At 38.4% G+C, this 27,735-nt stretch overlaps 2 protein-coding genes across 7 annotated transcripts in view; one reads left to right on the plus strand and one right to left on the minus strand.

The window, feature by feature from the left end:
* Rspry1 (ring finger and SPRY domain containing 1) overlaps window positions 1–19,516 on the minus strand; it is a 44,039-nt gene extending 24,523 nt beyond the window's left edge. Inside the window, exons 1-3 of one of the 6 annotated variants that reach the window (XM_047528024.1) lie at window positions 19,377–19,502; window positions 9,589–9,751; window positions 4,688–5,192 (exon numbers count right to left, since the gene is read on the minus strand). In XM_047528024.1, the coding sequence (XP_047383980.1) occupies window positions 4,688–5,037 (350 nt within the window). In that variant the 5' untranslated portion in view covers window positions 5,038–5,192; window positions 9,589–9,751; window positions 19,377–19,502. The other 5 variants (XM_047528025.1, XM_047528023.1, XM_047528022.1 and 2 more) reach the window with 5 other exon arrangements.
* A 423-nt stretch (window positions 19,517–19,939) lies between these two features.
* Psme3ip1 (proteasome activator subunit 3 interacting protein 1) overlaps window positions 19,940–27,735 on the plus strand; it is a 28,545-nt gene continuing 20,749 nt past the window's right edge. Inside the window, 1 exon segment of the mRNA XM_047528029.1 lies at window positions 19,940–20,073. The gene's annotated coding sequence lies outside the window, so the exon portion shown is untranslated.

The raw sequence follows: 27,735 nt of genomic DNA on the forward strand, positions 1-27,735 counted from the left end.
GTGTGGTGGCCAGAAGCAGTTGCAGATTTACATATAGCAACATATTAACTCTTAAGTTATAACAAAATATTAACTCTTAAGTTAATATTGAGTAAAGTTAAAAACAAAGAGGTTTATAACTAAATCAGTTATGTAAACTGAAAAAAAAATCACACATAAAACTCTATAAATATTCTTCCTAACAGACATAAACAAACATGATAGAATTGGAAGAATATATCTTCTTTTTTTCTTTTTCAGACGGGTCTTGCTATTTTTATCTGGAACTCAAATGCTCCCATCTCAGCCTCCAGGGTAGCTGGAACTACAGGGAAGAACATATCTTAAATTCACTAGAATGGCTGCCTACTGACATGTGGAGGTGGGTGTTGGAGAGGAGAATGAGGTAAGGGAAGAAGGAAAGAGTAATAAAACTCAATATAGAGAACTAATAAGGAATAGGAGTACTTCAGTTCTATGCAGAGGTACTTAATGGACGCAGGCACATTCCTACACTCAAATAACAAGATAAATTCCTTTATGGAGCAGAAATGTGGCAGAAATTTCTGGAGGGAAGCTGAAGCTAAGTCAGAGGACTACTGGGCTGTAGGTTAGGAGCTGAACAAAGGTGATTAGGAGTTCTAAGCTCACAAGGGTAAAGGAACCCAAACTTCGCCTAGGGATGGGCAGATGTTCCCCTCTCAGTGAAAGAGATGAAAAAGTTATTAATGATAAACTGAGCTAAAACTGGTATAAAGTGCAAGTTCCCAGTGACTGAAAAAGGCAAAGAAAGATAAGCAGCAGGACCTGAGTCAGAATGCAGAACTACCCCCAATTTCAATTTTAGACTCACTCGCACAGAGTGCACACATAAGCAAGGCAGCCCTGCAAGTGTGCACCAACCATGTGGGCACACACACAAGTAAGAAAAGAACTTATATCAAGAGGCTGTAGTGGCCCATGCCTGTAATCCCAGGGCTCAGGAGGCTGAGGCAGGAGGATACCGAGTTCAAACACTGCTTCAGCAAATTAGCCAAGCCTTAAGCACCTCAAGGAGATCCTGTCTGTAAAGTACAAAACAGGGCTGGGGCACATATGTGGCTCAGTGGTAAAGTGCCCCTTGGTTCAATCCCCTGCATATACATACAGAAAAGAGAGTTTGTAAGGCTAAGGATGCAGCTTAGCTGTAGAACACTAGCCTAGCATGGGTGAGGCCCTGGGTTAGATCCCCAGCACCACCACCAAAAAAAAAAAAAAAAAAAAGAAAGAAAGAAAAAGAAAAAAAGAAAACGACCAAGGATCTGCAAATAAAATTCTAAAACACACAAGAGTTAACATTAAGATCATTAACAATTCAAGTCACCACCAAAAATATGCTATTAATAGAATTTCAAAATCATTTTAAAATAAGAATATTTAAAGAAGCATGGCACACGCCTGTAATCCCAGCAGCTCGGAAGGTTGAGGCAGGAGGATCCTAAATTCAAGGTTAGCCTTAGCAACTTAGTGAGGCCCTGTCTCTAAAATAAAATATAAAAAGGGCTAGAGATGTGGGTCAGTGGTTAAGTGCCCCTGGGTTCAATCCCTAGTACCAAAAATAAAAAAATAAAAGTAAAGAAACAACAACTAAGCTGAGCGCAGTGCTCCTGTAATCCTGGAGTCTTGGGAGGCTGAGGCAGGAGTATTGAAAGTTTGAGGTCAACCATAAATAAATAATACATACATACATACGTACATACATATATTGCAATTATGTAACCACCTGTACTTATTGTCCTCTTTTCTCTATTTTTTACTTAAGAAAGGGTGACACTGATGAGAGGAGAGCACTGTTCCTAATGCCACGATGAGAGAGTTGCTACAGAAAAGAGCACCTTGGTAGTGTTGTCTTATTTTCCACAATTTTGTTTCGAAATAAATTAGTATATGCAGTTTTCTTTTCCCCTCATCTAAACAAAGTTTTTAACTCATTTTTTGTTGTTGCTATGGTCTAATTTTAATGCTATGTATTTTCAATCTTAACTCATTTTCTTCTGAAAATTTCTGTCATTTCTTTGTTGTTTCTGGTGTTCTGAGTGAATCCCTCAACATTCTGTTCTAATTAATTAATTTTCTCTTTATGGCACATTTGGATTTATACCATCTACTGAGATTTTTATTTCAGCAACTATGTTTCATTTCTAAGATTTCTATGTGTTTCTTTCCCTTTTAATTCTTTCTGCTTTTTGTTTCATTCTGTTCTTTTCATTTCATATACTTTTCATAACTGCCGTTTGTTTTCATTTTTGGTACTGGGAATTGAACTCAGGAGTGCTTTATCACTGGGCTACATCCCTGTCCTTTGTATTTTTTTGAGACAGGGTCTCACTAAATTGCTGGGGCTGGCCCTGAACTTGCGATCCTCCTGCCTCCTCAGTTAGTGGGATTATAGGTTTGCACCAACAAGTCTGGCTTGCATATACGCACTTAGATACATCCTTTACCAAACTTACATATTCTATCTTTCATGTTTCATTTTAACAGCTCTATAAACTTTATAGGTCATAACTTATAAAAATGAGCTCTATGTCTATGTTCGTAAACTGAATTCTGTTTTGTCATCTTATCCAACATGTCCCTTTCTAATTTGTTCCACATCTGCCTTATTTTCTCATTCTCAGAATTACACCTATCATTTAGGAAAAACAGGTTTTAGGTGAAAGTTACCCTGTTACTCAAACGTAGAATACTTGCCTCACATAAGTGCATTATATGCTTTTTATCCACAGGTCATTTATAACTTGTAATATTTTCCTGGTACTTGGAAAAAATGGCCCTACCTTATTCTCATAATCCCTTAATCACACTCTTAAAATATGGCAAAGTCTATTCTGCACCTGTTTTTCTAATGGGCTTAATTAATTGCTGTGGTCTACTTCCTCATTTGGGAAGGTTAACTTTTCATTACAATTTTACAGTAAAAGGGATAATTTAAAAAGATACATACATGTATAGCTGGGCACAGTGGTGCATGCCTGTAATCCCAGCGACTCAAGAGGCTGAGGCAGGAGGATTGCAAGTTTGAAGCCAACTTCAGCAACTTAGTGAGGCCCTAAGGAATTAGCAAGACTCTGTCTCAAAATAAAATATAAAAAAGGGCTGGGGATCGGGTTCAGTGGTTATGTGATCCTGGGTTCAAACCCAATTTAAAAAAAAGAAAGCAATATATATGTATTGATATGTGTGTGTATGCATGTGTGCGTGTGTGCGTGTGTGCGTGTGTGTGTATAGTATTACTCTTGAAGAGCAAGAAATACTCAGGTATTGCGAGAAAGAGTCTAAAATAGCTCAGGTACATACTGTTTTGATATATAAATATACATATCGTTATCTATATATTGTTATATATGTATATGTATGTATGTGCATATATATATATATACATATATATGTGTTGTGTGTGTGTGTATATATATATATATATATATATATATATATATATATATTCTATTTTTTTTGATACTAGGGATTGAGCCTAGGGTCATTTTACCACTGGGCCACATCCCCACATCCCCAGCCCTTTTTATTTTAAGAAAAGTCTAAGTTTCTAAGGCCTTGCTAAGTTGTTGAAGCTGGTCTTGAGCCTGTGATCCTTTTGCCTCAGTCTCCCAAGTTACTGAGACTACAGGTGTGTGCAACTGCACCTGGCATATGCTATAATTTCTGAGGAACTACAAAAACTTGGTTTTTATTAATATTATTATCAAATATTTATATACTTAATTTTACTAGCAGAACCTAAAAAACAAAAACCAAAAAACAAAAAACCTAGAAATCTTTTAAAACTTACTAATCTCTATTGAACAACTGTTTTTGTACAAAGCACTACACTAGATATTTTATATATATTATCTCATGATAATTCTGTAAGAAAAGTATTTCCTTTTACAGATGAGGATTCTGGGGCTTAGTGAAGTTAAGTTACCCAAAGTCATGCAACTAGTAAGTGTCTGAATCAGAATCTGAACCTGAGTCCATCATGGTTCTAAAATCTGTGTTCTCAACTATTAAATTATACAACTTTAAATTAACTTGTTTTTCCAACTTGAACAATGCCCTTTAATTTCACTGTTATTCAATCCTGGATTTTGTACTCCAAGTTGGACAAAGTAGGGGAAAAGACAAAACAAGTACAGGTGTGTCCTGCAGTTTCAACTTACTAGCCTCCTGACTGGATCTATGAGAACCAAATAAGAAATATAAAAGAAAGGAGAAGGAAAACGCCTCTTGACCTTGTCCTTAGGTTGCCAACAGTAGTTGCATACAGTCACACTCTAAGTGAAACAACTCATCTTCAATCTCTGGTCAGTGGAATAGACAGGCAAGCATAGTAACAGTGAGTCTTCATGAAACCATTTCCTAGCTAACAACACAAACTTACTCCATATTTACTATTACCCAAATAAAATTCATAGCTTCAATTAGTGTTTTCTGCTACAGAAATGTTTAGACATTTCTGACATTTTAGGCAGGAGTGGATGACAGCCAGTAAAAATATCAAACCTTACCATTTACTCTACCATAGAGGAAAAATAAAAGTATTCTCCCCTCCCCAGTAAGCACAAGCCTTGATGAATACATCCCTGATGAATTGAAGGAGTCCAAAAATTGGAGTTCCTGGCAGAACACTGTGCATGGCACTGGAGGGGCCAGTGAGTCAGATACTTACTTATCTACAAGGGTCCTTATTACTGCTAGTGTGTCCAGCACTAGCCCATCTACATTTTGTTTTTTTCTCCTTGGCTCATGTGGTCCTCGGCCCCTCCTCGGAGGCCGAACAGGGTCCCGGGTTTGGCTCCTTGTGTCCGCAGTGGGGACTGCACTGTTCTCGGCTTGTTGCTGGTGAGTGTCAACACTGTCTTCTCCTCCACTGTCATCTCGGCAGATACAGGAATTACCCATGGTAATAGTGGCACTTCTAGTCCACAGCAGCTGGGCTATGTGCTCCTCAAGAGTCAACAGCAGACCCTGGCCAAGGCTTCTGCTCGCTAAGAACACGGCCCAACCAAAGACAATCATTTAGGTAGTTTTCAGTTTTCCAAGTACTGTTTTCATAATCTGGGATTGAAGAATTTGCATCTTATTTGTTTTTGACAAGTGAATGCCGAAGCACATTGCAGAGCTGATTTCCAACATTATCAGTTACAGGGAATCTTGGTCATCTGCTGGCAGTTCTAAAAGAAAGAAAGGAAAAGGAAAATGAATAGACGGTTCTTGGCAACTCAATTACTCTGAGTTTCCTAGTTTGGTTATATAGACATTTAAATTATAAAGAATCATCATCTTTGGTGATTTTTATAGGTTTCCAATATAAGGAAATATCACTGGATAACAGAATTAACGATCAATCAAGAATTCCTTTACATCATTATATTATAAAGTTGATTGCTAACTCATATCCTTGTAAGCCACAGAAGTGACAAGTGATGTTTAAAAACTGTATGTGTGCTTCTTCCTATGTATACAAAAATATATTAGAAGAATGTGTCCAATTTTTTCAAGGACTGCTTTTGTGATAAAAAAATTAATCATCTCCTTTCTTCATGTAAACATATGGGCCAATTCAATGTTTCAAATAAAATATCTAATTACACGCCTGTTGTTGAAAAAGTTATGATACAACTGTGATAGCACTCATTTGATAACAAGAAGAATAAAAGAATAGAATGTTCCTCTTAAATCCCTAAAACTGCACTGATTTTCCAAATGGAGTCTTAGTTAAGAATCTATAGAAATCACACAAGTATCTGCAAAGTTTTTCTGTTAGGTAAGCAAGACTCTGGGGAAATATGAATTTATATCACAAAGTTATTTTCTCACAATGATCAGTCTGTTGTACATGTCTGCTACAAAGAATAAGACATGCCAATTATCTTTGAAAATACTAAGCACCTTGTGCCAGGCACAATGCTGGGACAAGGAGAACAAAGACAAGGGTAGGATTCCCTCCAAAGAGGAGATAACTAAGAGATTTCAATGCTTAAAAGGACAGAGGAGCCAGAAACCAGAAATAACTCTCTTAAAGGGTCCCTGGAATAAAGAGAAGGAAGGTACAGTCTCTGCCCTCCAGTAGTTTATGGATAGTCATTCTCATCCCACACAGTGGTTATCATCAAAAAAACAAATGATAGAAGTAGCTATTCACTGAGCTGAGAACCTCTGTACAGGTTCTGGAAAGGTTTGGAATTAGGAGACTGACATGGGCTAGGCAGCAAAAAGTAAAAAATCATGCTGTCATTTGGAGACTAGGACACGTAAGGAATACATAATGCTAGCGTATAGTCCCTAATCAATATCTGGCTATTTATGCTTAATTCCTCATGTCCTGAGCACTAGTTTAGGGTTAGATATAAATAAAATTTGAAATTCAGTGGGATTAGAAGAGAAAATTACTTTCATTATTTTGGAAAAATTCATAGCAAATTCTTTTCAATATTTCCCGTTTACTTCCCATAGGGAGAAATAAGGGTGGTGGGGAGAATGGAGATAGAACATCTTTGCATATATATAATTATGGAATTTAATATAGAGGGAAGAGAGGAAGCAAGGAAAGGAACAGCAAAGGATGGGACGAGAGAAGAGAAAGAAGAGGGAACAGACAGATATTATCTGCCTCCAGACAACCAAGACAGCAATGGCTGAGCCAAGTAATACCACAGATGTGCTTGGTTCCTCAAAAACAGACTGGCTATCTTTAAAATTTGGAGGTTGTACTTAAAAGAACAGACTGAAGTATACGGGTAAAAGCAGAACGCAAGATCTCAGTTGGAAATAGCCTTCTAACAGAGAACACATTTAAACCAGCAAAGAGTCAAAATAAATGACATTCCCATTACTGCAGGGACAAGGGTACAATTCCCTTCCGAGAGGAGAAAACAAAGACATTTCAGTGCTTAAAAGGACGGAGGAGACAGGAACCAGAAATAACTCTTTTTTTTTTTTTAAATAACTTTATTTTTTTATGTGGTACTGAGGCACTCTACCACTGAGCCTCAACCCCAGCCCAGAAATAACTCTTTTAAAGGGTCTCTGGTATAAATTTCTATTGATCTTATAAGTTATGCTAGTGTCTGAAAAAGACCAAAAGCAACATTTGAGAAGCCATGCTCTGGCCCTTCTCAGATATTGTACTATAGGAATGATTCAGATGAGAGGTTTTCTGATAGGCCTGCCACACTGGGCAGTAGCCCAGCTGATTATGTCACCAGATCACTTTCTTGACATTTTAAAGTATTACTTTTTTTTTTTTTATAATATAACTGCTAACTCTATTAAAAAAAACAAAAAACAAAAAACAAAACTAATTTAGGCTAGGCAAGGTGGTACACACCAAAAATCTCTGCAACTGAGGAGGCTAATGCAGGAGGATCACAGGTTTGAAGCCAGCCTCAGCAACTTAGAAAGACCCTCAGCAACTTAGCAAGACCCTGTCTCAAAAGAAAAAATAAAAAGAACTGGGGATGTAGCTCAGCAGTAAAGTGCCCCTGGGTTCAATCCCTAGTACCAAAAAACAAACAAAAAACCAAATTCAGTTTAATTTTAAAACCTAGAAAGCCCTTCTTTTGCTCTACCTAAGCCCATACCTTTCCCAAACTTATCCCTTGTTAAGATATTTATTCCTTTGCTTCATTGCCTATTATTATGTATTGACAAATTAGTTTTTTCCTTAAGTCTAACCAGGACAAAGTCATAAATACTGTCCTGTAATCTGCTTTTGCCCTTTTCTTTTTTAAGTTAATACCACAACTTTCTATAGCAGCATATATAGAACTACCTCATCAGTTTAAAGGTGGTACAGAATACTCTGGTTTATTACTGTTTCTTACCAACTATGCTATGAAAGTCTGGCTAAACCAGCTGATACTGGGGGGATGATGGAAGGGAATGGGCCAAGGTCTGATAAAACGAAACTCCTGAGGAATGCCTCATCCCCTGGGAAAGTGTTCTTTAAACTCCAAACTGCTTCCGCACAGTGAGGGCCTAGAACTACTTTCATTTTGACAGAACAGAAGGGTTTTTCTAATGCTCTATAGCCTTTCTACACCATCGGTATGGAAGGTCAGATGGGATGCTAGATGCAAAAAACAGATTCAATTTAACCAGATGCATTAAATCAGAGAAGGCACACCTGAAGAAGGCAGACAAATCAGGTACTAAAAATAAACTGGTAATGATTTGAGAATGTCCAGGTGAGTTCAAGTCCCCGCAAACAAAGGCTTGAAGGACAGACGATAGCACATTCTATAAAGTCACAGTTTATAGTTGCTAAGTTGTTTAGAAGTCATTAAATTGCTGAGGCTGGGATTACAGGCATGTGCCACCATGCACGGCAAAATGCAATTTTTGTTCAGTGTTGGGGACTGAACCCAGGGCCTTGTGCCTGGCTAGAAAGTGCTTTACCACTGAGCATATTCCCAGCCCCTGATCACAAATCCTAAACTTTATTCTACCCAGGAAAATTTTTCCTATGATGTATATAAACTGAATATAGAATAATTTATGTAGATTCCTATTTAGTATAATTTCACAGTGATTGTAAGATGTCCAATACATCTTTTTTTTTTTTTTTTAAAGTCAGACTAAATTTGGAGGTAAGACAAAAATTAAAGATTTTTGTTTTCCATTTCTAAACTGAGTTCAAGTATATTTTGGGTCAATTTCTTCCAAAAGAGTAATTTTCCTTAAATGACCCAGAAAATGATGTCAATTATAAATCTGTCAGAGAAGAAAATGGAACATTTTTTTTTCTTTTTGGTTTTGTTTTGCATAGTGGGGTTCTCACTATGTTGCTCAGAGGCCTTGAACTCCTGGGCTCAAGAGATCCCCCTGCCTCAGGCTCTCAAGTAGATGGGACTAGAGGCACATACCAAAATGCCTGGCAAAATGGAGTTTCTAAAAGAAGTTTCCATATTCTTTACAACCAAAACCTTTTCTTTCTTTCTTTCTTCCTTCCTTTCTTCCTTCCTTCCTTCCTTCCTTCCTTCCTTCCTTCCTTCCTTCCTTCCTCCCTCCCTCCCTCCCTTTTCTTTTTTAAATAAAGGACTAGCTGTAAAGGCATAAAAAGAGGTTAATTAAGTGGAAGAAGCTGTGAGGCATTTCACAGAGGAAAAAAAAATTCAGCATATCTGTATCTTGAGGATTACAGTCATAGGCAGGGGATGTAAGCAAACAAAGTATATTATCTTTCAGATTCATTCAGCACTAAAAATGTATAGCTTGTTATCTGGAAATGTTAGTTATTCATTATACTTTTCATAGGAAAAAAAGTTGTGACTACTGATTGGGTGATAAAGCTAAACAACTATAATTTTTTTAACTCGTTTACAACAACGACAACAACAACAACAAAGCATTATGCGTCCCAGTTTCCAAGGACCATTGTCTTAAGACAGTAACACTCAGTTTATAACTTTAGCACAGGCGGTCAGGGGCCACCTATAACATAGTACATGAGCTTTGCTGTCCGAAAGACCTGGGCACTAGTATTGGCCCTACAATATTTATTGCTATGCATCCTGATTAACCTGACTGTTAATATACTTTACAAAACAGAAAAAGTAATAATCTTACCTCACAATACAACTCCAAATAGCCAGAATCCCAAATTTCTAGGATGTGGCCCAAGCCTGTGTCTTTTAAAAAGCTCCCCGGGTGATTCTGATGGCAGCCAGGACTGGAAATTACTGTTGTAGTATTTACAATAGCATCTGGCACAGTAAGTAGGACCTACTGACTGAATGAAGGAACAAACTGAAGTATTAAAGACGATTCTTATGGGATTAAAAAATGTTGACCTCCCTTTTCATATAAATGAATTAAGACTATCCTAGTATGTAGTCCCTTGGAGATATCAGTCAAAATAATGGTTAGAATATGGACTCAGTGGCCCATGCCTGTAATTCCAGAGGCTTGGGAGGCTGAGGCAGGAGGATCGCAAAGTTCAAAGCCAGCCTCAGCAACTTAATGAGGCCCTAGACAACTAACTTAGTGAACCCTGTCTCAAAATTAAAAAAAAAAAAAAAAAAAAAAAAAAAGGTTAGGAATGTGGCCAAGTGCTCCTGAATTCAATTCCTGGTACCAAAAAAAAAAAAAAAAAAAAAAGTTACATCTATTAGTGAGATGTACAATTCATATCAACAAAATGAAAAAAATAATTTCACATATTTTCCATCAGATTCACCCTATGAAGCAACCCAGTGACATACATAGTGTCCTTCTTACAGGTAACAGCATCCAAGGTTGATAGACTGAAAATTAGTAAGACTAGAGATTATGGAAAAGCAACATACTACCTAAACATTTTACCTTAACTTTGAATACTACTCAGCATTAATTCATGAAGTTGATTTTGAGAAGGAAAAAAAAATTGGTCACATAATTTAAATACACAGAATTATCACATCTGTTGCTAGGATAATCATCAACTAATCTAATGATAGTCTTTACCACTGGATATTATTGCTTAATAGAAAGACTTATATAAATGCTTTCTTTTTTTTTTTTTTTTTTCCAGTGCTGGGGATTGAACCCAAGGCTTTGTGCTTACAAGGCAAGCACTCTACCAACTGAGCTATCTCCCCAGTCCTATAAATGCTTTCAATCAGCAGACCCTTGATAACAATTTTCCTGTGAGAGCAAAATCAAAGTCAACCATTTCATTTGCAAATATGTTTCTCTGAAATGTAACATTATTAATTTTGATCCCCCCTTTCTTTCATAGGCCTGGGGCTCGACCTCATGGCCTTGAGCATGCTAGGCAAGTATTTCTCTTCGGAGCTATACACCCACCCTTTTTGAGAGGCAGAGAGAGGGAAAAAAAGACTATTCTCTCCATTTCTCTATCATATGACTTATTAGATTTTTTATATGTACGTATGTCCATATTTATTTTTGTGGTGCTAGGGATTGAACCTAGGGGTGTTCTAAAACTGAGCTACACCCCCAGTCTTTTTTATTTTGAGACAGGGTTACTAAGTTGCTGGTCTTGAACTTGAGATTCTCCTGCCTCAGCCTCCTGAGTTGCTGGGAGGATTATAGGCGTACACCACCATGTCCAGCATATTCTTCCAATATTCTGTATTTTTTTTTAAAGCTCCTCTGATAGAAGAAAAAAAACCTTGGGAGTGTCAGTAAATTTAGTATTAAAGCAGTACAGCTCTGGTATTCACTGTCAGTACAAAACAGACCTCTACCATCAGAGCCAGCTCACCAAGGAGGCATCAGGCCAACTGGTATAACCCTCTCTCACAAATGGTCCAGGAATCAGTGATTCATCTCTTCAAATATTTGCTTATATTCAGTTGTTAAGCAGAACGACAAAGAATTTTCTTTTTTCCTGAAAAAAATAATCCTTCAGGATTATGCTGCCAAGAAGGGAGAAGTTGGTTAAATGAATGATCATAAGGAAGAAAAAACCAGACGGTGGGCATGAAATTACTATTGCTATAATCTTCACCTCATTTCAAAATAGTGTTAAGGGATGTAGTGTTTTTTTCTAATTCCTTCTACTCACCGAAGCTAAATCAAATAGTATGAATGGCAACAATATATTATATGCTGGAAATTTTAATGACTTTCTCATTAGAAAATATTTTCAGAATTTTCCCTAAGATGGTATATTAAAAGTAATCGCTTCTAGTGTTATATTTACTGCCTCCCTCGAAACTTAATTATGAAAAAATTTAAACATATAGGTAAGTCAAATAAAATTCACTCTCCTAGCCAGATGTAGTGGCCCAAACACCCATCATTCCAGCTACTTGGGAGGTTGAGGCAGAAGGACTGCAAGTTTGAGGTCAGCACTGTCAGCTTAGCAAGAACTTGTCTCAAAAACACAAACAAATTGGGGGAAGAGGATGTAGCTCAGTGGAAACTGCTGGGTTCAATCCCCAATACTGCAAAAATAAATAAATAAATAAATAAACAAACAAACCCTGAACAGTGAACATCTATATACCTACCACCTAGATGTTATCATTAAAATTTAATTATACTTGCTTTATATTACATATCTATCCATCTCTATATTCATCATCAATCTATTTAAATTTTTTGATGTACTTCAAAGTAAACTAAAGGCTTCCATATCCTTCCTCCTAAGTGATTCAGCATGCATATTCATAGCTGGACTTCAATGTTTTTAGGAGTTAAATTTACATTTGTGCAAATTTTAAACATATATGCTGAGTTTTGTCAAATGCATACATCTGTGCCTTCAAACTCCATCAAGATAGAGAATATATTTTCTTTTATAATATCTTGCGGATACCTCAAAGACCATAATTTTCTTACTGAAGATTTAGTTTAAATGGAGGACACAGAAGTCAAAAAACAGATCATTTGCTACTGCAATATGTAGATAAGAAAAGTAGACATATTTCAATAGTACACTTGCCAGTTGAAACAAACTAACTATAGAGGTTTTAATTAGAGTGTTTCTGTCTCTAGACTCTAAAGTATCTAGTCTTTTGTTGAGGGAGGAGAGAAGGGCAAGAATGAAATAGTCAGCCCTCCATGTCCCTAATTTCAGACTGAAACTATTTGAAAAAACAAACAAACAAAACAAAAACTGTACATGCAGGTTTCTTTTTTTTTTTTTTGGGGGGGTAAGGGGGTTATGTACTGGGGATTGATCTCAGGGGCACTTGACCACTGAGCCACATCCCCAGCCCTATTTTGTATTTTATTTAGAGACAGGGTCTCACTGAGTTGCTTAGTGCCTCGCTTTTGCTGAGGCTGGCTTTGAACTTGATCCTCCTGCCTCAGCCTCCCCAGCCACTGTGATTACAGCATGCACAGACTTCTTTTTAAACTTATTTTTGTTCATTATTCTGTAAACAACACAAAATAAAAACTATTTGCATAACACATTTTGTTAGGTATTGTAAGCAATTTAGAGATGATTTAAAGCATAGGGGATGATGTAGGTTCTATGCAAATATTACACTATTTTATAGAAGGGACTGAAGTGTCCATGGATTTTGGTACTGCAGGAGTCCTGAAACCAATCCTCCTTGATTACTGTGGGACTGTTGTATTTGATTGGAATTCCACCACTATCCCCGCCAAAAAGGAAAGACAACCTTTCTAAGGTGTTTCTATTTGTCACACAGGTACACAAAGCTATGTGCAGTGGCACTGAGCACTTGCAGCTTCAGTTTACATAGGGCACTATCATCTCCTGGACTTTAACTTTCAAGCAGTCTGGGAGAAACACAGAATGATTCTGATATTACTCTTAAGCCCTGAGGTTGGTTTTAAAAGTATACCTTTGAGAAGAAACTAGAGCATTTTCCTGGTTGAACAGTTAAGGATAGAGTATCTGGGGAAAAACTTCACCTAGTGCACACCTGTAATCCCAGCTACTTGGGAGGTTAAGGCAAGAGGATCACACGCAAGTTTGAAGTAAGTCTGGTAACTTAGGGAGATCCTGTCTCAAAATAAAAAAAGGGCTGGGAACATAGCTCAAATAGTAGAGTGCTTAACACATGCAAGAACTCTGGGTTTGATCCCGAGTACTACAAAAAACAAAAACAAAAACTTCCCCTAAAATGTTGACAGTTTTTAAAATCAGTAGCAGTGAAATTTAAGGTCACGTGAGACTTATGGCAAAAAGAACCACAATATAGCCTGAGCTGAAACAGTATAAAGCAGAAAAGACAAATCATTTCAGCATTCAAAACATGTATTAAAAAATAAAATTCAGGCCTAGGATAGAGTAAGGAATTTCCAGAAGCAAATACCACTTAGAAAAAAAAAAAAAAAAAAAAAAAGTAGTAAATAATCCCTGCTGAAGTCTGAAGGATTGAAAGATCTGCCTTGGACCCAAAAAGGAAATACTAAGGAAGAAGTGAGGTAAGTGCTAATGATGGCTGCAGTACAGGGGAGAAAAACACATGTAATATTCTATACTGTGAGATTCCACCCTATGAGGAGACCGAATAACAGGAAACCATATAACCATGTTATACAAATACACACAAATGAAGGAAAAGTATTTTTCTATTCAAGAAAACTCTATGCTATTAAGAAAAGCAAACAAAATACATAGGTAGTATGAAGGACAGCACTTTCATTTATGATACCTACTTAAAATGGTGTCTCAAAACACACAACTGCATACTCAATTGGATTCCTATTAGAATCTAACGGGTAGTCAATGAATATTTTAAGTGAATTTCTCCTAAAATCTGTAAAAAATAGAAAGTGATTCCAAAATATCTACTGCTTTTTATGAAATGGACACACCAACGAATTGCCAGACACCAAAGATGAAAAAAGATACCTCAAGCTCTTGGCAAAGTGAGCTGTGGTTAGGGGCAAAAGATAGCAATGGACAATACATGAAGCTTCCTACACAAAGCCTATGGATTAGGCATTGGGTCCACTAGGAGGAGGCCTCTGGACCCACAAATGTTCCAGTGAAAAGAACTTGATCATATTGAAGTATCTCTGTAGAAGTGAGTTTTTAGATTACCCTAATAAATTAGCACTAGCAAAGGGAATAGAAGACTTACATTTGCATTGCAACACTTGTTTCTTGAATTATATGCCAAGATACTATTGTACAAATATCCCCACTCACACAGTAAAAGGATAACCAAAAGTCCATAAATTAACTTGATAAACTAAAGCTAAATAGTAATTATAATGGGAAAAAACAAACAAACAAACAAGGACACACAATGTAAGGAATCACAGTGGAAAACCGAAATCATTTTGAGACAATATTGATGATGTGTCCCAAACTAAGTGCCCTTCCTGAATACTGAAGAAATCTCCATTCCACATATGACATGTGAGAAGCTTTGTATCAGTGCCAAGTTTCCCAGGGCTGTCTACCTGGGATAAAAAGGTATTAAATGCCCACAGTAAATTCTAATCATTTGTTTTGGGTTATAAATACTATGTTTTAGTAATCATTAGTAATTCACTTGGCATGTTATTAATAAGCAGCTCTCAGGCATATTGAAGGGTGAACAATTATGAATAAGAACAGAAAAAAAGGAGCTGTAGTCAGGTGTGGTGATGTACACCTGTAATTCCAGGTACTTGAGACGATGAGGCAGGAGGGACTGAAAATTAGAGGTCAGCCTGGGCAACTGAGCAAGACCCTGTGTCAGAATAAAACAAGGCAGTGTACATAGCAAAGTGGTAGAGCACTTGCTTAGCATGTGTAAGGCTGAATTCAATTTCTAGCATTGCCAAAGAAAATTAGGGGGGAGCAGGGGAAGAGCTGCATTTCCCAAGAGGAGGGGAGGGGTAGGAGTCATATTTTGAAAATCACTGCATTACGTGAACAAAGAAAAGGAGAATTAGTGGGGTAAGAAAAAACTAATACTGAAACATTAAACTATGAGGTAATGATATACTTGCTGAGTAAGGTTTTTCAGACCTCCTATTTGAGGTGTATAGGATTCATGAAATTATGCTGGAAGCTGTAATTTTAAGCAATAGGAAAACGACACATAGAGAGTTCATTCTTGAACAAACTTGAGTATATCTCAATCCTTGTTATTTAAAACATATTCTTAATTCTCAAAAGCTCAGAAAAACAGAAAGGGGAATACTTTTTTTAAGAACTCACCACTATTAAAGGTAACTTTATCTGATTTAACCTTGAATATACCACACTTGAATATACCACTTGAATATACCACATACACATCTATAGTTACTGTTTACATATTTAACCAGCAACCACTCCCTTGGGGGATGGATACTGACAGCAAAATATAATAAATATGTACTTTTTCTAGTTACAAAGGTCAGCAAGAAAACTACTTCAAAACTGACTTATTGAATAAGATGACAGGAAAAAAATTCATTCTTTTGTACTAAAAGTTGTAAAAATTTCCTTCTAAAAGGTGTGACCTAAGTTTTGGCATTCACTACTTCTCGACTATTTTGTTTTCCAAATTTCTAATTTGAATACCAGGAGGAAAATTATCCAAATTCAATAGTAAATGGTAAATGTCTTAAAAATGCCAAAAGCATCAGGTTCATTTGCACATGTCTGTAATCCCAGCAACTAGAAGAGCTAAGGCAGGAGAATCACAAGTTTGAGACCAGCCTGAGAAATTCAGAGACCCTATTTCAAAATTTAAAAAAATAATAAAGGGCTGGAAAGGTAGTTTAATCCTCAGGTTTAATCCCCAGGAGTTGGAAGGAGGGGGGGAAAAAAAAGCAAAAGCTTGAAGAGACACTAAATCCACATTTTACTATCCTCAAATAACTCTTCTGAAATAGATGGCTGGTTTTACTGTGCTTCTCATCTGTGATGCCCACTGACTTTCTACTTACTTCTGGAACTGTGAAACTATCACATTTTACTTCATAAGGATCCCACCACAAAGTACCGAAATTTTGCCAGATGTGGTGGCACATGCCTGTAATTCCAGCAACTAAGGAAACTGAGGCAGGAGGATTGCAAGTTTTGAGGACAGCCTCAGCAACTCGATGTCTCAAATTAAAAAAAAAAAAGTGGGGGAAGGTGCTGGGGATGTAGCTCAGTGGTAGAGTGCCCCCGGGGTTTATCCCCAGTACTGCAAAACAAAACCAAAAAACAAAACCAAAAATTTCCAGTTTAAAGCTGTATAATAGTCATTATTTCAAAAATTCCTAAAAATTTTATCCAAAGTACATGGACTTTAAAGTATCAAAGAAAGTTGTTGTAAAGGATATAAAGTGACTTCCCATCTTATTATAACAAATGACTTATTAGGGAAAATATATACAATTCTTGACAGAGTGGATTGATCTCCTGAGTTGATATAGATTATAGTAAATGCACTTCAGGAACACACAACAATTTCCATTGTTAAATTCTTGCCAAAACAGGTTAGCACTGTTGGATTTTTTTTCTCTAGTTAAGACAGAATAATGCACTATTATACAGTATGCTATGTTTTTATTTTTTATTTTTTTTGGTACTGGGAATTGAACTCAGAGGCACTCAACCACCCACATCCCCAGCCCTATTTTGTATTTTATTTAGAGACAGGGTCTCACTGAGTTGCTCAGTGTCTTGCTTTTGTTGAGGTTGGCTTTGAACTCTGGATCCTCCTGCCTCAGCTTCCTGAGCTGCTGGGATTAAAGGTGTGGGCCACGGTGCCTGACCAGTATGCTAAATTTTAAATTCCCCTTGATACTTGCTAAATAATTATTTTGCTGACAAGCAGAAAAAAGTCCAGATAGGATACGCTGGAATACTTCCTATAATCGATAACTTAAAAATATCATTCAGTACAGAAAAAAATAAAAATAAAAAAGGAAAGGGATGTGAAAAGAGCAAAATAGCAGGACATAGAGACATTGAACAGTAAGTCAGGACACCAGGTATCCTAGAAAAAATGAAAAAGTGCACAAAATCATGATAATGATTTAAAGAAAACAACAACAACAACCCATGGAATATAATATCAGAAAAGCAAGAAATCCAGATCAGTTTAAAAACAAAACAAAAGCAAAATAAAAATCACAAATGAATTACCCAATATTTGGAAAATCAGCTCTAACAAATGCCACTAACTGAACATTAATGAAGTGTCACACATGGACACAAGTATCTTATAACCTCTTAGAAGGATCTAAAAGCAAGATATCATCCCAGGAATGCAAACTTTACATAAAGTGAAAAATTAAAGAGACCCTCTGTGGAAGAGAAATTTAAAAGGTGGTCTCCTATGAAAATCACATCTGATTTATATATATATAAATCTCATATATAAACAACATCTGAGAGAGGAAGCATGGTATTCACTACCTCTAGACATCTTAAGGCTGTAAATATATATATATGAAATGAGGAGATTTACAATACTGAGATCAAATTACTTGGAGGATAATTTCAGCTGTCAGGGAAAAACTTCCTGTAGGAAAAACTGTATTATAGTACTAACTCCTGCCAGCACCTTCATAAGTTTAAAGTAAATTAAAACTCAAGAGAGCAAAAATTGGAAATCCCTCCACCCCCATGGTAGCAGGGTTTGAAACCAAAAGTTGAGATTATAATGTGACCTAAGAAGGTGGGAACCTAGGAGTTTTCAGTGCAATAGGGCTCCCAGTACTTTATAGGTGATGGACCTCTTTATTAATGCTAATCTCTTACATCTACACACTGCTCTACAGTTTAGAAAGGGCCTTCACTTTTATTCCTCCGGAGCAACCTGTTTGGTGGTAGGATTACAGTACCTTACTTTCACACACAGTTCGTAAAATACTTTCACACGCTGCGTTCGTTGTTTCACATTAGAAACTCAAGGAGATTCAATCACTTCACTAAGGCAAGCAGATGGTAGGTGAGGGGCCTGGAAACTACGGGACTCAACTCAGTCAATAACAGACACTTCCAACCCTTGAAAGTACAAAGTACAACACTCCAGGGGGAGCAAGCTCACTCAGCTCTACCAGATAGAAGATCAGAGTCTCATTCAGACATCTCTGTCTCAGTCTTGGTCCCCCTCTCCCAAAACAGGGAAAGTGAGGCAACAGGCAGTGACAAATGCCTAACGTGGAGACATGCAGGGGATGTTGTTGGTGTTGGGATGGACTCCCCCCACCCCATCCTGGCACCAAGCCCAGAAGCAGCTGAATCCTGTGTCCGGGACACCTGGTCGGTCTCCAAAGAGGGCAGACCTGAGGCCATTCCCATTTCTTCTCGCTATTCCCCACTTAGACTTTCCTATGAGAGGGAGTGTCTCCTTCCCAGAACCTCCCAGAAATCCCCTCTCCCCAAGGTCCTTACCCAGTTTTTAGCTCGGGCCTCCGGAGCAGGAGAATCCGCTAGGTCTGGCTTCCTACCTACTAGCCTCTCTCTCAGTGGCGTCTCTGGACCCCAAGACGTTTCTAAATCTCGCTGGGGGAGCTCTGCCTCCCACCGGAACCGCAAACTCCACAAAGGGAAATCCTCCCCAAACGTCCTCCCCTCTACCGCTTCGGCCCCAAGCACCGCTAAGGAGCACTACTCAGTACCGGGAGCCTCCCCGGGAGATACCTGCCTCTCACCTGGGCCCGGTAAGCCGCAGCGTCCTCCGAAAGATGACTCCCCAAAACCTCCTTCAGTCAAGACCCCCGCACCCCACAAAGGGGGAACACCCTCTTCCAGGAACCTCTTCAGGCGCCTTCAGCGCGGGCCTTGGTGGAGAACCTCCAAGCTGCTTCCCGGGCTCTGCCCAACACCACCCCCTACCAGGTCCCTTTCAGGAGCCTGCCGGAGCCCCAGTCCCGTCTCTCCGCCCCAGACTCGAGCGGCTGTTTCCCTCCCTCACAGACGTGCCCAGCCCTCGAACTCCCTTCCCTTCCGTGTCCCCGTCCCCAGGGGGGTTCCCAGAGCAGCGCGGTACGGCTGCAGCACTGACTTTCTCTAGCTCCTGGGGCCACAGGAGGAATGGGACAGCGGTAGCAGCACGACTCCTTTGTGACAGGTCCAAGAGAGCGGTAAAGATGGACGCGAGGCCACGGCGCTGCCATTACGCGCAGGGCCCACCCCCGCTTCGTACCGCCCTGACCCTCCCTCAGTCCCCTAGGAAACGCCCCTTCCTCGGTGGCAATCCCTCTCCCTAACAGCCAATTATCTTTCAGGGATGGTGTCACGTGAGATTCCGACTAGGCCCGCCCCTCAGGCGTAAATTGGCCAATCCCCTTGCTGAGGAGTGACTGGACCAATCAAGTCTCTCCGGCTCGCTTTTGAGACACCGGATTTCCACTGTGCTCCTGGGGAGGAAGAGAGCTGTTGATTGGATCACGCTGCCGGAAGTGGGGCGGAGCTTTGTTGTGGCGGTGAGGAACAGGAAGCCCTGAAGGGTCAAAAGGAATACAAAAGCAAAGGCTATTTTCTTTATTTCTTCTCTCTCTCTTTTCTTTTTTTTCGTTTTCGTTTTTTTTTTTTTTTTTTTTTTTTTTTTTTTTTTTTTAAAAGAGCGAGCGACCTTTGAGGTGGCGGTTTGGGGTGGGCGCCACCGAGGGGAGGGAGTCTCGCCTCCCGCGCGCTGGTAGGTGAGTGCGGCCTGGGTCCTGGCCAGGCGTCGAAACCTGGACTTCTTCGCTGAGGAGATGGTGAGCTGCGGCTGGTGTTAGGGTCCGTGCCAGGGCTGTTGTTGGTCCCTGTACTCGCCAGGTGTTCTGAATCGCCGGGGCTTCGAACTCACAGGGCCCAGCCTGCAACGGAGCAGAGGGAACCTGTGGGAAGGTCGGGGGAGGTTCCCTGAGCGTTTCAGGCGGGCCCAGGACTCCGGGCCTCTCGTCGGCTTTCTCCACTTTTGTGCAGGAGTGGCCACCCAGGCCTCTGGTGAGGGGCCGGCTGTGTTCCAGAGGTCTTGAAACAGCTCCAGGCTACTCAGGAGATAGGGGAACTCCTAGTTGGAAATGGTGGAATCCCAGACTCTTAAGTGCAGGATGGGAGACACGTTTGTTATGTTCCATTTGCTGTGCTAAGTGCATTTTCTTCTAACCGAAAACAAGCCAGCGTGCCCGTTTTGTAGAACACTGAAGAACAAGACCGAGAGTTGAGACTTCGTGTTTGAGAGTTGGTGGCCCTTGGGACTGTCAGCCCACATAGGAGAAAGGGGATACCTATTCATTCATAGCCGTGGGGAAAACAGGATCTGTGACCCTCAATTTAAAAAATGCATATTCTTGGACCCTTACCCGCAGGTAGTCTGACTGAGAAGGTCTTAAATGGGACCCACGAAGCCAAATTCAGCCTGGTGGTCAGAATTCCTAATGACCTCTTGGGTATCAGCCGTGAGATAAGATTTGTCTATAAAAAGTTGGCTGATATTGATATACCGCAGGGACTCCATAAAGTGATTTGGAGAACACTGCTGCTGAAATGTTTGAAAGGAATCAGTGTGTAGACTCCTTTTTGATACAAGGAATTGAGCTGAGATAAAGGCAATTTTTATATATTTCAAATAGAGCCCAAGATGAGCTGTGAACAGTTTATGAATGTCTGAAAGTAGAGGCTGCCCAATTATCTTTCTTTACTGAAGTCTTAATGCCTTTATTGTATGGGGAAATTCGTCATGTTTTTTTAAAACAAGAACGAATACTGTCAAGACCATTTACTTGGTTATCAGTCTTCACTTTTACCTTCCAAGAATTTTTTTTTCGGGGGTGGGTACTGGGTAGTGAACACAGGGGTACTTTACCACTGAGCCACATCCACAGCCCTTTTTATTGTTTATTTTGAGACGGGGTCTCACCAAGTTGCTTGGGGCTTCTCTAAGTTGCTGAGACTGGCCTCAAACTTGGATCCTCCTACCTCAGTCTCCTGAGTAGCTAGGATTACAGGTGTGTACCACTGACCAGGCTTACCTTCTAAAAATCTTGATGTTTGGTTAGGGTCAAGCTGCTACTTCCTAAATTGAAAACCACGTATCTGGTAAATGAAGTGATTTAAGTGTGTCATTTGGCCATAGGTTCAATTATGGTGTCGTATACCTCTGTGGAAACTAAATGTAATTTTTTCAATGTGTTTACTCTCAACAGTTCTCTCTCTATGTATGGCACACCCTTTCAACGTATTTGACTTCATTCTTAAATATAATGTTTCACTCTTTACTGTGGAATGTTTTAAAGATTGTTTTATCTTTTTCTGTGATTTTTTTTGTATTTTTACTGATATATCTATGATTTGTTTTTGTTCAGTTTGTCTAGTATTTATTAGACTTCTTGACTGGATGAGTGTCTTTTATTAGTTCTGTAAAATCCACATCCATTTTATATTCACATATTGCTCTGCCCCATTGTTTGTTCTTTACTGTTACATAGACTTTTCTATTTTCTATGCCTCTTTCTGTTTTTCCACTACATTCTGGATAATTTCTTCATAAATGCTTTTATTTTCAGCCTGTTGTTAAACTCATCCACTGAAGTGTTAAATTCAGTTATTGCACTTTAAATATTTATTTATTAGCAATGCCTTATATGCTAGACATGTGCTTTACCATGGAGCCACACTCCTAGCATATTCTTGAATTTTTTAGTTCCTGAACTAGAAAATTTGGGTTTGTCACTGTTTTACAGTTTCTTATTCCCTACTACTGATTTTGAGGTTTGATTTTTATTTCTTTAAAGGTAGTAAAGGTAGTGTTTTATAGTCGATGTTAATTCCATGGTCTGATTTCCCTTTGGGTCTGTTTATGCTGCCAATTCTTGCTGTTTTACTTCCCAGTTCACCTTTATCTTGAGGGTATAGTTCTTAGGGGTGCTGATTTATGTAAGTGGGGGTGGTTGTCAGACTCCACATTCTGGTGGGCACCTGATTCTGACTTTTGTCTATGTTGCCACATGCTGGCACTGAAACTTGTAGCTTTCAGGTCAGATAAATCATCAGGATGAAATCCACTATAATATTGGACTTAATTTCTGATTTTTAACATCCTCCTGGATTTTGTCCAAATTATTTACAATCTTGTTAGCTTTTCTATTTCAGAATTATTTTTAAAGAACTTTTCAGCTTTAGGATTGGGGATGTAACTCAGTGGTACAGCACTTGCCTAGCATATTTGGAAAGCCCTGGGTTCAATCCCAGAATTTAAAAAAAAAAAAAAAAAGTGAAACAGAGAGACAAAGAAAAGAAAACAAATATGTATCTTTTAAAATATAATAGTGGAGGATTGGTCTTAATTATCTAGTCTACTTTTTCCAGAAATCAGGATCCCCTTCATTCTGATTTTGGATCATATTATTTGCAATGCCTACTAATCTTAAGTTAAAGATAATTTTTCTTCATTAAACTTCCACAATTTTAGTGTCACAGTTGTTAAGCTTCCTTGTAAGGCATGATGGTCATGCCTGTAATCCCAGCTACTTAGGAGACTGAGGCAGGACTGCAAGTTCTAGGCCAGCCTGGGCAACTTAGAGAGATGCTGTCTCAAAATCAAAATAAAAAAAGTCGGAGGGTATATCTCAATGGTAAAGTGCCCCTATGTTCAATCCCCTGTACTGCCAAAACAAAAACAAAAAAAAAATCAGCTTCCTTGATGCCTTATTCTATTCCTTTTCTTAACTCTTGAGTGCTTAGCTTCTGTTGTTAGCATTTAGCTATGTCTACTTTTCTTTAAATTACTCATATGCCAAGCTTATCTCTTACTGAATGCAAGTTCTCTCACCAAAAAGTTGAGTGTCTGTTTAGTACCGAGCACTGGGCCTTGCACACAAAAGGTCCTTGAAAATCTCAGGGAGGCATCATGTTGGATGTAGAAATATCAGTGCAGGAAAGTTTTGACATGGTCAGATTTCCCTCCAGTTTAGGAAAACCTGCAGTTTTTCCTCCTGAGAGCTCCAGATGAAGTAGTTGGATGTACAAGTCACAATGTGTAAAAGTTACAAGTAACATAAGAAACACATGTAGTGAGGGTAGTGTTTATATTCTGAGAGGCACATGTGGGCTGGGAAATTGAGGAGCAGCTAAGGGAACCAATATTTAAATTTAGTATGTATATATATATGAAATCAAAGTCAGTGCATATGAGAGTCTTCTCTCATGCTATAGAAAGATAAACATAATTTTAGCTAATCGAACACGTTTTTTTAAATGCCTACTAGGTGGCTACAAATTGCTCTTCTTAATATTTAAAACATGGATTGAAGCCAGTTTTGGTGGTGCACACCTGTAACTGACTGGGGGTTGAGGCAGGAGGATCTCAAGTTTGAGGTCGTCAGCAACTTAGAGAAGCCCTAAGCAACTTAGCAAGACCCTGTCTCAAATTAAGAAAAAAGGCGGAAAAAAAAAACAAAAAAAACTGGGATGTAGCTCAGTGGTAAAGCACCCCTGGGTTTAATCCCCAGTATCCAAAAACGTACAAACATGATTAATTATTAATTATTAATTAGTAATTATTTTGTCTTAACAATAAATACTAACACTGTTTTCTGTTATTAGTTGTTATTCTCTGAAGAAGTTTTAGAAAAAAAAAGGTGACTTGATCATAATTAGTTTCTTAGAAGTGCCTTTTGATCAGAAAGTAGTTTTTTTATTTGGAATATAGTTAAAGTTAGCTAAATGGCAAATTCCTCTTAGTTGCCATTCTGCATTTTGAAGAACAGGGTGACTTAACATCAGAGTGAAAACATTGGAAAGCAGTAAACTATGTATGTACTGACAAGGGTATGTATTGAACTCTTGTTTTTGCTACTGTACGTGCATATTTAGAACAACATAACAGAAATCTGATTCCCTCTGGTATATTTTTACATGTATAATCTGTTTAATTTTAAAATTAGAAGGTTATGGTGGCCAGTGATGTAAACACTTAAGAATTAAGTCTGCCATCACAAAATTCAGTTCCCTAGGAAACCAGATCTCATTAACTCACATCATGGCACTAGTGAAGTGGAATGATTTTCAATTCAGGGATAGCAATTATTTGGGGGGCAGCAATGTAAGTTTTGTATTTTAAAACTTGCAGGGTGTGCTATATAAGACACTGAGCCCATTTCATCCCACCAACTTGGAAATTAAATGCCACAGTCTCCAGCATAAATACAGTGGTGTAGTGTTTAACAGTTACTTTGGCCTGAAATATAAGAACTTTGTTTTCTTGACTGTCAAGCAAATTTGAAAACCATGTTCTTTATTTGTGCCTGTTTGAAACTTTTAAGTTTGAACAAAATGATTTTGGTATGGTTTTGGTTTTCCATGAATCCCCTATTTGAAGAACTTAAATAATCCTTTTTAAAAATAATAGGCTGGGGGTGTAGCTCAGTGGTAGAGTGCTCTAGCATGCATGAGTCCCTGGGTTCCATCCTCAGTATCACACACACACACACACACACAAAAGTAATGTTTAGTTTGATAATTAAACTTGTGTCACCTTGAAAAAATGCTACCTGAGTAAAGGAAAGTTGACCAAATTTACTCAAATTTAGCACAATAAAAGCAAAATAAGCATTCCCAGTGTAAATCCTCTGCATTCCTATATTAACACCCCCCCCACACCCCCACCTCCCACCCTCAGGATTGAACCCAGGGCTTCACACACACTAGGCAAGTGCTCTAACACTGAGCTACATCCTCAGCCCCTTTTTATATGTATGTACAAGGATATTTATTGGAATATTATTTACTATAGCCCCCAAATTGTAAACAGTACAAAGTCAACAGGGAATGGTGAAATAAATTGGTATATGGCCATAAATTGAAATATTACATAACCATTAAAAAAGAATAAGGTTCTCCCTTGAGTGTTAAAATCAAGAGTAGCTACTAATGGCATTTTCTTTTTTTTTTTTTTTTAATTATTTATTTTGATTTATTGTAAACAAATGGGGTACAACTTGTTTCTGTGGTTGTACATGAAGTAGAGTTGTACCATTGTGTAATCATACCTGCACATAGAGTAATGGTGTTTGTCTCATTTTGTTATTTTTCCTTCCCCCCACCCTCCTTTATACAATCCATCCTTCCTCCATTCTTGCCTCCCTCCCATTCTGCATTATGTATCATCATCTGTTTATCACAGAGGTCATTCAGCCTTTGGTTTTTTTAGGATTGACTTATCTCACTTAGCATGATATTCTCTAACTTCATCCGTTTGCCTGCAGGTGCCATAATTTTATTCTTCATGGCTGAGTAATATTCCAGTGTGTATATATACACCACAGTTTCTTTATCCATTCATCAATTGAAGGGCATCTAGGTTGGTTCCACAATCTAGCTATTGTGAATTGAGCAGCTATGAGCATTGATATGACTGCGTCACTGAGTTTGCTGATTTTATATAGGCCAAGGAGTGGTATAAATGGGTCAAATGGTGGTTCCATTCCAAGTTTTCTAAGTAATCTCCACACTGCTTTCCAGAGTGGCTGCACTAATTTGCAATCCCACCAGCAATGTATGACTGTACTTTTTCCCCCACATCCTCACCAACACCTATTGTTGCTTCCCAGCCCTTTTTATTTTGTTTTTAGTGTACAGGGTCTTGCTCAGTTGCCCAGGTTGACCTTGAACATATCTTCCTGTATCAGCCTCCTGAGTAGTTGGGATTGCTGTCTTGGCCCTATATCAATCTTGATAGATCCTCATAATCCTGGGCTATTTATCTTTTGTTTTATTTTTTATTATTCTAGCAAACAAAAGGGAAAAAAGAAGAGACTTGTGAAAATTTAGCTAAGCAGTAGGAGTAAGTCAAGGCAAGCCAATTTCCTAGCTTTTTCTGTTTACTTCCAAAAGGAGGTCAGTGAGTTGGAGGTACTTACTACTTCACTATCACAGAGTAAACAACCAATGAATCTTGAACCTTTCAAAGAGAAATACACTGTGTAGCAATACTTCTCAATATAAGTATTTTTAATCAGTTGGAATTATTTTATTTTATTTTGGGAGTGGTATTGAACCCAGAGGTGCTTTATCACTGAGCAATATCCGCAGGCCTTTTTATTTTTTAATTTTGAGACAGGGTTTCACTAAGTTGCCTAGGACCTTGCTAAGTTGCTGAGGCTGACTTTGAACTTGCAATCTTCCTGAGTTACTGGGATTATAGGCATGCATCACAGTGCTTGGCCTAATTTCTCAGTTTTATGCAATCTCTTCCCCACTTGAAGTGTCATGTTTGTTTACGTCACTGATTAATTTCTCCCCCACTGCTCGAGTGCAGATGGTATTTCTCTTGCTGCTCTAACCTGCTCATAGCTTAGCATAGTTCTTTGTAATAATGGAAAGCTTTTCAAAGTTGTTTAAGTATGTGCTAAATCCTTTATGTGCTAAGTGCTTTACATGAATTATGTTGTTTACCCAGACAAAAGCTTTATGTTGATTCCTGCTGTTAGGTGTGATCTGTGGATGTATGTAGACACCAGGGCTCAGAGGACTTAAGTGACTTGCCCACCATCGTACTGATAAGAGGCAGAACCTGAGTTTGAACACAAGTCTCTTGATTTCAAGCCAAATACATAGTCTCTTTCATTACCCATTCCTCCTCTTGATAACGAGACTACAGATAAATTGAATTCAAGTAGGTTGTACTGAAAGGTGTCTAAAATTAAGCTTTATTTATTGGCAGTATTGATGGTAAAGTTTTGAATCCTGAACAGACCTCAATATTTCTTCTTTTTTGGTACCCAGGGATGCTTAACCACGGAGCCACATCCCAGACCTTTTTATTTTTATTTTGGGACAGAATCTCAAAATAAGTTGCTTAGGGCAACTTAAATTGCAAACTTAAATTGCTGAGGTTGACTTTGAACTTGAAATCCTCCTACCTTAGCCTCCTGAACTGGTGGGATTACAGACATGAGCCACTGTGCCCAGCAAGACCAGAATATTTCTGGAGAAGAAATATTCTGAATATTATCCAGAATACTCAGAACCGCGGCTATTTGTTTATCAAAATTTTCTGTCCATATCTTAGACCTTTCTTAATGTCGAAAGATAATCAAAATTAATTGTTCATAGAACCACTGGTGGCATTGGAGGCAAGTAGGGAACTACAGTAGTTGAAGTACCAGCAAGTGAGTGAAGACCTATGGAAGAAAATGCACATTGAAGAAAAACAGATAAAACATTGGTTTAGTTTTGCCCCTTTTAAACTCACAGTAATTGTGTGACCATCAATGTTGGTTCTAGAAAGTTCAATACTTGGAGACAAATTTTTAAAAAAATATGTTTTGGTTGTTGATGGACCTTTATTTTATTTGCCTATTTACATATGGTACTGAGAATCCAACCTACTGCCTCAAAGTGCTAGGCAAGTGCTCTACCAGTGAGCTACAACC

Source organism: Sciurus carolinensis, chromosome 16 (assembly GCF_902686445.1).
Source record: "Sciurus carolinensis chromosome 16, mSciCar1.2, whole genome shotgun sequence".
Lineage (NCBI taxonomy): Eukaryota > Metazoa > Chordata > Mammalia > Rodentia > Sciuridae > Sciurus > Sciurus carolinensis.